Source organism: Poromitra crassiceps, assembly GCF_964638095.1.
Source record: "Poromitra crassiceps genome assembly, chromosome: 27".
NCBI lineage: Eukaryota > Metazoa > Chordata > Actinopteri > Beryciformes > Melamphaidae > Poromitra > Poromitra crassiceps.
This window is the reverse complement of record NC_139650.1, coordinates 16088558-16102597: the sequence shown is the minus strand read 5'-3', so window position 1 is coordinate 16102597 and position 14040 is coordinate 16088558. Positions and strand designations below refer to the sequence as shown.

General features: G+C 44.4%; 1 protein-coding gene across 1 annotated transcript in view; it reads right to left on the bottom strand.

Moving 5' to 3' along the window:
- LOC310798965 (E3 ubiquitin-protein ligase RNF123-like) overlaps positions 1-14040 on the bottom strand; it is a gene marked incomplete at its 5' end in the record, with an annotated part of 386065 nt that overhangs the window by 329420 nt on the left and 42605 nt on the right. The window contains 7 exons of the mRNA XM_083661528.1: positions 4963-5024; positions 5763-5862; positions 6917-7039; positions 8637-8705; positions 9350-9442; positions 11704-11829; positions 12527-12631. Coding sequence (XP_083517654.1) covers positions 4963-5024; positions 5763-5862; positions 6917-7039; positions 8637-8705; positions 9350-9442; positions 11704-11829; positions 12527-12631 — 678 coding nt within the window. The remainder of the gene's footprint in view (positions 1-4962; positions 5025-5762; positions 5863-6916; positions 7040-8636; positions 8706-9349; positions 9443-11703; positions 11830-12526; positions 12632-14040) is intronic.

Genomic DNA, 14040 nt, shown 5'->3' with positions numbered 1-14040 from the left:
GCCCCGGCCCAACTGACCAAAGACGCCCCACCTCCTGCCGCCGCCCCGGCCCAACTGACCAAAGACGCCCCACCTCCTGCCGCCGCCCCGGCCCAACTGACCAAAGACGCCCCACCTCCTGCCGCCGCCCCGGCCCAACTGACCAACGCCACACATCCGGCAGCCGCTGTCCTGGCTCTACAGGTCGACGCCGTGGCTCAACTGGTCAACGCTCCACCAAACGACGACGACTTCATCTTCTCCCCTCCCCTCCTCTCTTCCACCCCCCCTTTCTCCTCCACCCCCCCTTCCCCACTCTTTCCCCCTCCCCTCCACTCTCCCACCTCCCTCTTCTCGCCCCCCACCGCAGCTCAACGGCCTGATGACCCGGCGGAGAGCGACGCCCCCCCAGGTGTTTACCCGGCGGGGAGCGACGCCCCCCCAGCTGTTTCCTTGGAGACCTCATTTTCCCCCCCCCCTCCACTCCTCCACCTCCCTCTCATCGCCCTCCTCCCTTTCCCCCTCCCTCCACCTACTGCCATTCTCAACTGGCATGAACAAGCTAATTGAGGAGGTTAATGTTAGTCTAGCTAGCCCGCTCCGCACCTCCAACAAACTGTTTGAGCGGGCTGACGCTGGACTAGCTAGCCTGCAGTGCACCCCCCCGCCTGGCCTAAAAGAACTGGCTAATCAGCCCTCTCCATCTGTCATGAACACACTGGCCGAACAGACTCCTGGCCTAAAAGAACTGGCTAATCAGCCCTCTCCATCTGTCATGAACACACTGGCTGAACAGACTCACGCCAGAATAGCCAGCGCCCCCTGCTCCTCCCCACCCTCAACATCTCCCCCTCCTCGCCCCCCCCCATCCCAAAGACCCCCTCGCTCCAGCACCCCCTGCTCCTCCCCACCCCAAAGACCCCCTCGCTCCTCCCCACCCCCAAGACCTCCTTGTTCCGACCCCCCACCCTCAAAACCACCTCCCCCTCCCACCCGCTCACCCTTCCCTCAATCTCCCTGCCCGCCCCAAAGGGGAAAACTGAAGAAAAAAGCATTTTCTGCCCCAAAAACAAGGTCACAGAGGATCATGAAACGATCAGATGTCTAACTATCCCCACCCTGATTAGCTACAGAACAAACAAAGATTATCTCTCAGCACGTCCTGTTCCAGGACCAAGCCTAGTATCTGTTCTCCAGGGACACTCTGAAAAGCATTTACAAATTCAACCTAGCAGTGCAGCTATCAAGGCTGCACTGCTAAATATTAGGTCACTTGTAAGCAAGTCGCTTCTAATAAACGATCTGATTACGAGTCATAAACTGGACCTCATGTTCCTCACAGAGACCTGGCTTGATCTAAACAACAGGGAATATGTTCTTAATGAGTCAGCCCCACCTAACTTTAACTACATTGACGCCCCCAGAGTCGGTAAGAAAGGGGGAGGAGTAGCTATTATTTTCTCTGATGCTTTTCAATGCAAGCAGGTATCGTTTGGCGACTTTTCATCATTTGAATATCTGGCCGCTGTTCTGAAGTGCTCTCCCTCTATTTTACTACTGATTATATACAGACCACCTAAGTACTCTAGTAGTTTTTTTGATGAATTTTCAGAACTCCTTTCTATAATCTCCATAGAACATGACTGTTTAACTATTGCAGGAGATTTTAATATTCATATTGACAACCCCAATGATAATAATGCCAAAGAATTGAATAACCTCCTTGACACTTTTGACCTGTTACAACATGTCTCTGGGCCCACTCACAATCGAGGCCATACCCTAGATTTATTTATCACCAAGGGCTTTGAGTCATCGTTTCTTTCAGCTAGTGATGTTGCTCTGTCCGACCATCTCTGTATTTTTCTTGAACTCAAGATCACCCCTATCGCTCTTACTCGGTCAAAAACCATCAAAAAGCGTTACATCAACGAGAGTACTAGCACACGGTTCATGGAGGCTTTCTCGCTGGCCCCTTCCCTCTCCTCAGCCTCTGTCAATGATCTCCTAGATAACTTCAATTCTAAAACCCTAAAGGCTATTGATGCTGTAGCTCCCATTAGATCTAAACTAATCTCCGGTAAGAAAAAAGCACCATGGAGAAACGCTCCCTCTGTAAATAACAAAAAAAGAGATTGTAGGAAAGCCGAGCGCAAATGGCGGAAAACTAAACTTCACATCGATTATGACATCTATAAAAATAGTCTTCACTCCTACAACCAGGAACTAAAAAATTCCAGAAAATTCTTCTTCTCCGACATTATCAGCAAAAACACCAATGACGCTCGCACTCTTTTTGCCACTGTTGACAGGCTGACAAACCCCCCCCCACAAATTGCCCCTGATCTTCTATCCAATGTCAAATGCAATGAATTTGCGACCTTCTTTAGGGATAAAATTATAAATATCAGACTAACTATTTCCACATCAAGAACAAATGTGGCTCCGCCGCACCCACAGAATAGGTGCTTAATTAACATGACTCAGTTCAATGTCATTGACCACAAGAAACTAGAAGAAACGATACGAGGCCTTAAATCCTCATCGTGTTGCCTAGACACCCTGCCAACAAGCTTTCTAAAAAATGTCTACAGTTGCCTGGCGACCGACATACTGAAGATAATTAATACCTCTCTTCTTACAGGCATTTTCCCAAAATCTCTAAAAACTGCAGTTGTTAAGCCCTTGCTAAAGAAGCGTAGCCTCGACCCCTCTATAATCAGCAATTACAGACCAATATCAAATCTTCCCTTTATTAGCAAAATACTCGAAAAAACTGTCTACCAACAACTCAATACCTTTCTATCCTCCAATGACCTCCTAGATCCTTTCCAATCAGGCTTCCGACCCCATCATAGCACCGAAACTGCGCTTATCAGAGTTATAAATGACATCCGAATGAACACTGATTCAGGTAAAATCTCAATCTTAGTGTTACTAGACCTCAGCGCTGCCTTTGATACGGTTGACCACGAAATTCTATTGGACAGACTGGAAAACTGGGTCGGGCTTTCCGGCACGGTCCTAGAGTGGTTCAGATCTTATCTGCAAGACAGGAACTACTTTGTCTCCATTGGCAACTACACATCTGACCAAACCAAAATGACATGTGGGGTACCCCAAGGATCAATTTTAGGTCCTGTCCTGTTTAACCTTTATATGCTCTCTCTGGGCCTAATTATGCAAAAAAACAAAATAGCTTATCATAGCTATGCAGATGACACCCAACTCTACATAGCCCTCTCATCGGATGACTATGCCCCCATAGAGTCACTGTGTCAGTGCCTTGCGCAAATTAATGATTGGATGTGCCAGAATTTTCTCCAACTTAATAAAGACAAAACAGAGATAATTGTCTTCGGCAAAAAAGAAGATAGGCTCAAAGTTACTGCTCACCTCGAATCCCTATCTCTGAAGCCAAAGGACCAGGTAAAAAATCTTGGCATTATTATTGACTCTGATCTAAATTTCAACTCCCACATCAAGCTTATAAGAAAATCTGCCTTCTATCATCTAAAAAATATAGCAAGGATTAGAGGCTATATGTCCAAACAAGATCTTGAAAAACTAATTCATGCTTTCATTTCTAGCAGGCTAGACTACTGCAACAGTCTTTTCAATGGTCTTCCCAAAAAAGCTGTTAAACAACTTCAGCTCATTCAGAATGCGGCTGCTAGAGTTCTAACAAGAACCAAGAAAGCTGAACACATTACACCAGTTCTCAAATCCCTGCATTGGCTGCCAGTAAATCTTAGAATAGACTTTAAAATTCTGCTAATAGTTTACAAATCTCTCAACGGGTCAGGCCCACACTACATCTCTGAAATGCTTCTACACTATGAACCATCCAGATCCCTGAGATCTTCAGGCACTGGTCTACTAATTGTCCCAAGGACCAAATCTAAACATGGTGAAGCCGCGTTCTCCCACTATGCCTCTCATAACTGGAACAAACTCCCTGAACACATTAGATCTGCCCCTACTCTGCCTATTTTTAAATCCAAGCTAAAGACCTTTATGTTTACTCTTGCTTTTAACTGCTACTAAACTACTGCCTCTCTCGGCCTGTAATTTTAAAAAGATTTTTCCTGTACATTTCCAACAAATGGACTGTACATGTAATAATAATACTGAAGAGTGCCTTGTAACTTATTTAAAACAGAAATAATGTTTCATGTTTGTTAATTTGAGTATATATTTTAACTAAAACTGTCGGCTGTGTTTTTTATGTGTTTTTTATATGTGCATTGCTTTGCTGCTTGTTTTTTCGATTATTTTTTTGTAAAGCACCTTGAATTGCCTTTGTGTATGAAAGGTGCTATATAAATAAAATTTGACTTGACTTGACTTGACAAAGTTGTCGATTCAATATCTCACCATTTAATGGAGACATTGCTTTGCCTATTTGTCTAAGTTATCAACCGAGCTGATGCAATCATACGGTACAGTGCATCCTCTAATTGCCTGTCATTGTGTCACTGCATGAGCAGCCCAGTGATCACAGACAAAGTTGGCAGACTAAAATGTAGAAAGTTACTGGTTTAGGTCCCCGGACTAAAAGGAAATAAGGAAATAACTCCAGGGTTATTATTACCATGGCCTTGATGCAATGACTTTCCTTAACTAGCACATAAAATGGCAATCTTTCCTTGTTTGCTGTTGTTTTTCAGACATGTGAAAGAATTGACTGTATAAAATACATTCTGATAGTAAAATTCGCAGATATTCCCTGACTTTCCCTGTCTGGAACACACCTCTCAAAATTCCATAATATTCCAGAAATCCCATGACCACCAGTGGGCACCTGGTAACAATCTCCCTTTCATTTTCACAGACTGTGAAGATGTTGTAAAAGAGCATGTGTAATCAGCCTTCCTGTCTGTGTGACTCAACGATAGCAGAATATTTACTAACAGACTTTATCGTTGTATATTATGAGTTATGCCCATGTGTTGCTGAAACTAGTCTTTAATCTATACATACCGTCCCTTTGTCTTTGTTATTGAGCAGCAACCTCAGGATCTGAACTTGCAATTCTTCCACCACTGGGAGGGGAGGAGAGGAGAGGGGAGGAGAGGAGAGGGGAGGGGAGGAGAGGGGAGGGGAGGGGAGGAGAGGAGAGGGGAGGGGAGGAGAGGGGAGGGGAGGGGAGGGGAGGGGAGGGGAGGGGAGGGGAGGACAGGAGAGGGGAGGGGAGGGGAGGGGAGGGGAGGGGAGGGGAGGAGAGGGGAGGAGAGGGGAGGGGAGGAGAGGGGAGGGGAGGGGAGGGGAGGAGAGGGGAGGGGAGGAGAGGGGAGGGGAGGAGAGGAGAGGAGAGGGGAGGGGAGGGGAGGGGAGGAGAGGAGAGGAAAGGAGAGGAGAGGAGATACAGATTAACTTTGTTTGGTGCATTTGTGCTATATCCACTTTCTTGACAATTGACTGGGCTCAGACACATTCTTGGCCAGTGTTCAGCATGATGCACGCTATTTGCTGGCCAATAGGACTGTAAAGTCAGGCCATATCTATTTACTATCTAGCTTTGATCTTCACAACACAAATGTGAAATGTCAATCGCCTACAACTACTATATAAAATATCTTGTGCATCAATGTTTTTTCTATCCTTTCCAGAGATAAAAACTTTTCAAGACCTATAAATCATCAAATTCAATTTGCAGGCTGTCCAGACTTGTGTCTGAGCCGTTCTGTCTGCTCAAATGAACGTAAATTGGGATAAACTGATTAATAAAGGTAGTCCCTTATCAATAAATAAGCATTAAAGGAAGGTGAAAACACTCTCACCTTCAATCCTCTTCTTGAGTCTCTGACAGCCTCTCTCATAGGCCCGACGCCGCAAGCGTTCATCTGCACTCTCATCTTTAGGCTCCCGCTCATCTTTCCCCTGGGTGCAAGAAATAATAGTCAGTCAACCAGTCAGATAAACAGTCAACCAGTCAGATAAACAGTCAACCAGTCAGATAAACAGTCAACCAGTCAGTCAATCAATCAGCATTCTTGTTTTAGGTCAGAACAGAACAACCAGTTAGTTATTCCCCGATTAGGAAACAAAACGTCAAATAACGCATTCTATAATGCTGGCCGTCCAGATTGACAGATGGCTAGTCCTCATCTACAGCATGGCCAATTACATAGGCAAGTGTGAGTCAACCACTCACTGGCTCACTCACCAGGCCAGCCAGTTAGCCATCCAGTCTGTCAGAGTCTATAAGCCAGCTAGTCATCCAGTCTGTCAGTCTATAAGTCAGCCAGTCATCCAGTCTGTCAGTCTATAAGTCAGCCAGTCATCCAGTCTGTCAGTCTATGTCAGCCAGTCATCCAGTCTGTCAGTCTATAAGTCAGCTAGTCATCCAGTCTGTCAGTCTATAAGTCAGCTAGTCATCCAGTCTGTCAGTCTATAAGTCAGCTAGCCATCCAGTCTGTCAGTCTATAAGTCAGCTAGCCATCCAGTCTGTCAGTCTATAAGTCAGCTAGCCATCCAGTCTGTCAGTCTATAAGTCAGCTAGTCATCCAGTCTGTCAGTCTATAAGTCAGCTAGTCATCCAGTCTGTCAGTCAGCTAGTCATCCAGTCTGTCAGTCTATAAGTCAGCTAGCCATCCAGTATGTCAGTCTATAAGTCAGCTAGCCATCCAGTCTGTCAGTCTATAAGTCAGCTAGCCATCCAGTCTGTCAGTCTATAAGTCAGCTAGCCATCCAGTCTGTCAGTCTATAAGTCAGCTAGTCATCCAGTCTGTCAGTCTATAAGTCAGCCAGTCATCCAGTCTGTCAGTCTATAAGTCAGCTAGTCATCCAGTCTGTCAGTCTATAAGTCAGCCAGTCATCCAGTCTGTCAGTCTATAAGTCAGCTAGTCATCCAGTCTGTCAGTCTATAAGTCAGTCCATGAGCAAGGCAGAAGTCGGTCACTACATTATTACAAAGTCAGTTAGTTGGTTCCACCTCTTTGTCAAAGCGTGTAGGCCACCAGGTGGTCGGGATGAGCTCCTCTAGCCCCGCCTCCTTCACCCTCAGAGGAGTCTTTATGTAGAAGAACACTACTGAACGCAGCACATCAAATGTAAATCTCTGTTAAAGATTCAAACAATGATTTGACATGTCTACCTTTATATTGATTTATTAAACTTTTTTTTTGTTTTACTTTCGGCAGAACAGTACCGAGTTTAGGATTATTGCAGCATATTGAGAATGGCTAGAACTACAATTTACATTAATTTTCCAAGCAGACACTGTCGAACAATAAACCTAAAGCAGCAAGTCAATGATTTACTCTCCAAGATTATATTTAAAACTAGAACGACCGCAATGCGGACTTATGCCTCCGCCATTAGTTCATTCTTGAGTCCAAATCGCCATTTGAGGCAAATTGGAAGAAATTCCATCAAGGCGCTCCTGTGATGTTGCGTTACAGAGCTTCGAAATTGGGTGTGTGAGGTCACAGTGACCTTGAACTTTGACCACCAACATGTAATCAGTTCATCCTTGAGTCCAAGTGGACGCTTGAGGCAAATTCGAAGAAATTCCATCAAGACATTCCTGAGATATCGCGTTAACAAGCTTGAAAATGGCATTCGAGAGGTCACAGTGACCTTGACCTTTGATCACCAAAATGGAATCCTTTCATCCTTGCGCCCAAGTCGACATTTGGGCCAAATTGGCAGAAATTCCATTAAAGCCATTCTTGAGATATCACTTTAACGAACTTGGGAATGGCATTCGAGAGGTCACAGTGACCTTGATCTTTGATAACCAAAATGGAATCAGTTCATCCTTGCGTCCAAGTCGATGTTTGAGCCAAATCAGAAGAAATTCTATCAAACCGTTCTTGAGATATTGCGTTAACCAACTTGGGAATGGCATTCGAGAGGTCACAGTGACCTTGGCCTTTGACCTTTGAGCACCAAAATCTAATCAGTTCATCCTTGAGTCCAAGTCGATTTTTCAGGCAGATTTGATGAAATTCCGTCAAGGCATTCGTGAGATATCGCGTTAACAAGCTGGAAAATGGCATTTGAGAGGTCACAGTGACCTTGACCTTTGACCACCAAAATCGAATCAGTTCATCCTTGAGTCCAAGTCGATGTTTGAGACAAGTTTGATTAAATTCAGTCAAGGCATTCCTGAGATATCGCGTTAACAAGCTTGAAAATGGCGTTCGAGAGGTCACAGTGACCTTGACCTTTGACCACCAAAATCTAATCAGATCATCCTTGAGTCTAAGTCGATGTTTGAGGCAAATTTGATGAAATTCCGTCAAGGCGTTCCTCAGATATCGCGTTAACAAACATTGTATGGACATACGGACAAGCCGGATCCATAATGCCTCCGGCCTGGCTATCGCCGGCGGAGGCATAAAAACTGCTGTGCTCGAAAAATATGATACTGTAGCATATATTCATATTCAGACGGTTTTAACAAAAATAACCAGTTCAATGTCTGTGTTGCTAAACCTTTATTTAGTTCTACCATTCCCATAATACTTCAGTCCTCCAGCCACAGATGCAGGTGTCATTTATGGAAGGATGAAATCTCCAATGGCTACCAGCAATGCAGACAGCCAATTGAGTTCATTGAAGCACACTCCTGGACTAGCAGAAGCTAGAATGTGCACCAAAAGAGCGATCTTCACTAAGTACAAATCAGTGACAGAAGGATATAACACGTTGCTTAGCAGGTATTTCCTGGACTTCTCATGGCGCAGGATGGCTGTGGTCAGACGCAGATAGTGGATCTGAAACGGACAGGAGGACAAATCAAACTACACACAAACTCAAACCTGCCATCTGAACCAATACTTCAATACTACATTTAAGTAATATAGCATGAGAGCCAGTGTGTTGTGGCAAATATATCCCGCTGATCAGCTGTTATCCCATGAGGCCGCAGGCCGAGTGGGATAACTGCTGAGCAGTGGGATATATGCCACAGCACACGCAGCTTGATGTGACTGTTGTGAGTCAGAGACTGTGTGTATCCAGGAGGACTACACACAGTCTCTGACTCTTGCCGAGTCCTATGTGACTGTTGTGACTCAGAGACTGTGTGTATCCAGGAGGACTACACACAGTCTCTGACTCTTGCTGAGTCCTATGTGACTGTTGTGAGTCAGAGACTGTGTGTATCCAGGAGGACTACACACAGTCTCTGACTGTTGCCTAGTCCTATGTGACTGTTGTGAGTCAGAGACTGTGTGTATCCAGGAGGACTACACACAGTCCCTGACTCTTGCTGAGTCCTATGTGACTGCTGTGAATCAGGGCCCAAGCCAGAGGATGGGCTTGGGACCGGAGCCCGGGTCCCTGCCTCTAAGTTCACTGGGTCTAGGGACTGGGTGCGGGCAAGGAGGCGGCTGGGCGGGGCGGACCCCAGTCCTACCTGGAAGCCCAGGTCGGGGATGATGGGGGAGAAGCGGTACGCCCTCAGCAATGACATCATCAGCTGCTTCAGGCACTCATTGACCTCGTAGTCCTACGGAGAACAGAGACAGCCAGCCAAAAGGCATTACGACAAAGACTGAATGTATGACGACCACCTGTTCTTTCTAGTCAAATGGTCAGACCAGTTGAATCCAGGTGAGAGCAATGAAAACTGATGAACTGAAGTCCAAAAGTGATGGTTATCACTCTGTGTGTCATTTACAGAGTTCACATTTTCTGACAAACAGCTAATTGTTTATGTATGTGTGCCTCTTGTTGGTGGTGTGAATAAATTATTGAACTGTGTGCATGGTTACCACACCTTCAGGACTTTAAAGGGGGACTAACCCCCCAGATATGTATCAGAACAGTGATTTGAAAATACCTATGGAAAAAAACAAGAAATGACATATGCTCTTGTCTATACTAAATTCTTTGGCTGTGTTCAAGTCAAGATTTTTTTTCGGAAATGGACGCCATTACAGTTTGCCTACCGCCTCAAAAATAATTTATTTGAGAGGGGCAATATCTTTTATAAATATCAACAACTAGCCAACGCTGGTGGTCTGTATGGAAAGAGTGTTGCTCAAAATGGTTGAAAGTGATATCAATTTGGCGATTCAGTGGCGAACTAGAAATTTAATTATTTTTGTCCCATTTTGTCCCATGTGTGTGTGCGTGGCTTGTCTAAACTTACGTTAAAAGAGCCTCGCTGCTCGCAGCACACAGCACAGTGAGGACAAACCTCTCGCTCTGGGGTAACACAATGCGAGATTTCTCCACGTAATTCCCTCGTCTAACTAGAGATAAATCGCGCAATGAAATCCGTTTTTAATTTGCGTTTTGGGGCTTTTCGTGATTCTTGTTAAAAGTTACAGCACCTCTGATTTTTCCTCTCAGGGCGCAGGCAGTGCAGGGCAGAGCTCTTCTCCTCCTCACAGACTGTTCCCATGCAAATCCCCCCGAGGAGCACACACACACAGACAGAGCCAGTCGCTCTGCTCTGCTGACTTGATTTCCTGAAAAGTTGGCGTTGCTTGTACACAGTGATGATATTATATTAGCCGATATGTTTAGAGAAGCTTTGTCACGTTGTCACGTCGTAGTATAGCGTTATATTTTACATGTCCGCTAAACTGCGACGTGATTTGTTTGCTGAAATGTCAGACTGTTGAAAGCCCCCGCCTCTCACTGCTGCTGTGTGCTGCTGCTGCGCGCGCCCCCGCGGGTGCATGAGAGAGCAGACTCTCCCGTTTGACTGGCCGAGAGAAAGTGCTTCCAAGTCAGACTGATAGCCGCGGAAATGTCAGACTGTGCTCTCTCTGCTCTGGCCGAGTCCGAGAGAGCCCAGCTGCTGCTGCGCGCGCCCCCGGAGCTTGGAGCTAGTGCATGAGGTTACAGTACGACTCTCTCCCGCCCGCTCCCGCCTGCCTGGGCTGGAGACAGTGCTTCCAACTCGGACTGATAATATAAACATCATCATTCGAGCTTATCCAGGTAAGATATTAATAAAGTAGTGACACATTCAGCGGGAAACTAACTATAATTAAGACATGTGCCAACTTTGACGACGTTTGGTTCAGTATTTTATGAGCAAACTTCAATAGGAATAGGCTTGGAGTTCTGAGGAGCCGAAAGGGTACAGGGGGGGTAGGGGAGTAATTATCTTGAAATCCCATAGTCTTTGGGAACACTGTGACGTCAGTGTGTTCCTAATATCCCATTAATTTGAGAAAAAAAAAAAACAGTGTTCCACCCTTAGAGGGCGCTTATGCCAGATATGCTGCTGAAAAATGATACAAATGGTCAAATGGCAACAGTTTGGTGTCAAATGTGGAAATTTTGACCAGAATTCTTCACACATCACCCCCAAAGTCATATATATTGGTTAAAAGCTGAAAAAAAGTGTTTTGGGGGTTAGTTACACTTTAAGGACTTTCCAGGCCCAATTCCCTCAAATTCAAAGACCCAACACGGCATAGTTTGAGACATGGATCAAGGTCAATTACTGTTACTACAATGAGAATTTTTATAATGAGAACTATCAGGCTTTGCCTTACAGAAGCTCAAAGACAACAATTAAAAATAGAGACAGGCTTGAATGTGTGAACACTTCTCAACTGTGCTGTTACACGTTAAGTTTTTTTTTGATCAAAAGAACTTCCATTTCTATTGTTGCACAATATATATTCAAGCACTGTCAATGACCCATGTCTATTTATGTCAATATGGAATATATATTTCAAAAACTTTCAAGGCAACTTTCAAGGATTTCCAGGACCATGGGAACCCTGTGTGTGCGTGCATGTGTACCTCCATTAGCAGCCAGAAGAGGTCCAGTAGCTGTTGTATGAGGGGGTGTTCATCCACAGAACCTCCTCCTTCCAGAATAGCCAGCAGGAAACTCATCAGCACATCCTCTACCAGGTACACTTTACACTGGGGACCCATCCAAACATAACTGTCATTATTTTACACTTGGGACACATTCAAACCCCAACGTTTGAATGAAGTACCAAAGAGGAAATAAAGAAATAATTTGCATAGAAACCTGTTTTATATTAACATAATGTTGTGCCTTCAAAAAGTAAGTAAAAGTAAATTTTAACCCGTAGTCATGCAGGAATACATTAAAGCTTTTATTTTGAAAATAAAAACATCTAGCTTCCGTCTAGGTTCAGTTGGGCTCAGTAACATCAGAAAACTGATCAGTGAAGAAAAGATCACCTTGACCACAGATGGATGGACAGTCACCACACATTTCATAAGCAAGTTTAATAGTAAGTTTAATATCATCTTCTCATGTAATCTTGTTCAATGGTCAATGTTACAACAGGACATTTGAGTGGTTGGACTGCCATCTAGTGGACAGAATGGTACAAAACAACAACATGCTGATTATTAGGCTTTATATAAGCCTATAGGTCAAATTAAAAATTCATAAAAATTAAAATAATAAAGCACTGAAAATCTAATTGGATAACTGAGGAAGATTGACAGCCCTACTACACTGCTGTCGCTGTCTACGACACTGTCGCTGTCTACGACACTGTCGCTATCACCTGCACCTTGTTATCAACAACACTATTTTACATCAGGCCCCACCATCAATCAAGCAGGTAAGAACTTCTCTTACCATAAGGGGAGCGAAGTGGTTGAAGATATGAGCCAGGCTGATCAGGACAGTGGGTTCTCCATGAAGCCTCCAAGAGGAGCAGTCCTTCTCGACCAACCTCTCCTCCTAGAGCGCACGCACGCACGCACGCACGCAGGCAGGCACGCACACACACACACAGATAAAGAAAAAATTCTATTTAACAAGCGCAAATCCCTTTAATCCCACGATGCAGTGGTGTGGCCATTCAGCCTTATGGCACTATAGGCAATGTTTTGGGGGTACCTCAACAACATGCTAGTGCTGCACGATGTTTTGGGGGTACCTCAACAACATGCTAGTGCTGCACGATTTGGGGAAAAGGTGCGATTTGCGATTACTGTGGACAATATTGCCATTTGCGATTGTGATTGCGATATAAACAAATGGTATCTAGGGATGTGCCGTATGAGTTTTTGATGGTATAACCTTGAACAAAAATACCACGGTTTCACGGTATCACAGACTAAAGTAGCTACCGGTACATGAAATATATTACAATTGAAAATATATTTAAAAAAAAAAATGAAATAAAATTAAAAATAAGAGAATACAGCATATATTTTTTATAATAAAATCTTTACAAATTATATAGAAATGTACTCTTCACAACATCCTGTGATATCAGTCTGTTTGAGACATTTGCCTGTCTCAAAAATAAAATTATAACCTGTCCTGCAGCACTGTGTTCCAGCACATAGGCTGTGTAAGATGGCTCAGACTGCAAAGTTAGTTACATGTCTGCCCAGTAATACAATGAGTAATACTGTACACACCCAGTAGTACAAAGAGTAATACTGTACACATGCACTTTATTTATTTTGTAGTGACAGATTACAGTCAACGCCACACTTGTGACTTTTCTTTTTTTTAGAGAGAGAGTTACGCACAGAATTTACATGCAGACCCTGAAGGGTGCTTCTGCAGCTGCGAGAGAGAGTTACGTGCAGACTTTACATGGAGACCCTGAAGGGTGCTTCTGCAGCTGCAAGTGTTTTCTCTGCTCTCGGTTAATGTCACTATATTTTTCATGGCAGCGGGTCATTACCTGCTGTACACTCAACGTGCACTAGTTCTGCTTAGAACACGGCTCTCTTGAATACTCGATTCTGATTGGTCAATCAACAAGATTCACCGGTCATTATTTCTCGACAACCGACCGCTGCTCTGCCACACCTGGATTAATCAGTTGATAAGAGCCTTTTGTCAGCAAGACACTACTAATTAGGCCAACCAGTTGCAGCTGTGGTGTCTTGTGTGCCAATTATGAATGAAACCGATTTGTCGTTGAAAACGCTATTAACACGTTAATTGCCAAGAACGAGTTGAGTCGTCAAACACAATCCAGCTGTTCACTGCCAACGACGAGTTGAGTCGTCAAAAAAATGTTTTTTTTTTTTTTGACCGTGGGATGTGCATCTTACCCTTTTACATCTCTTATATAATTATTGGAGCCACCGAACGTTTACAACCCATTCCACCGACCCACTAAGTGG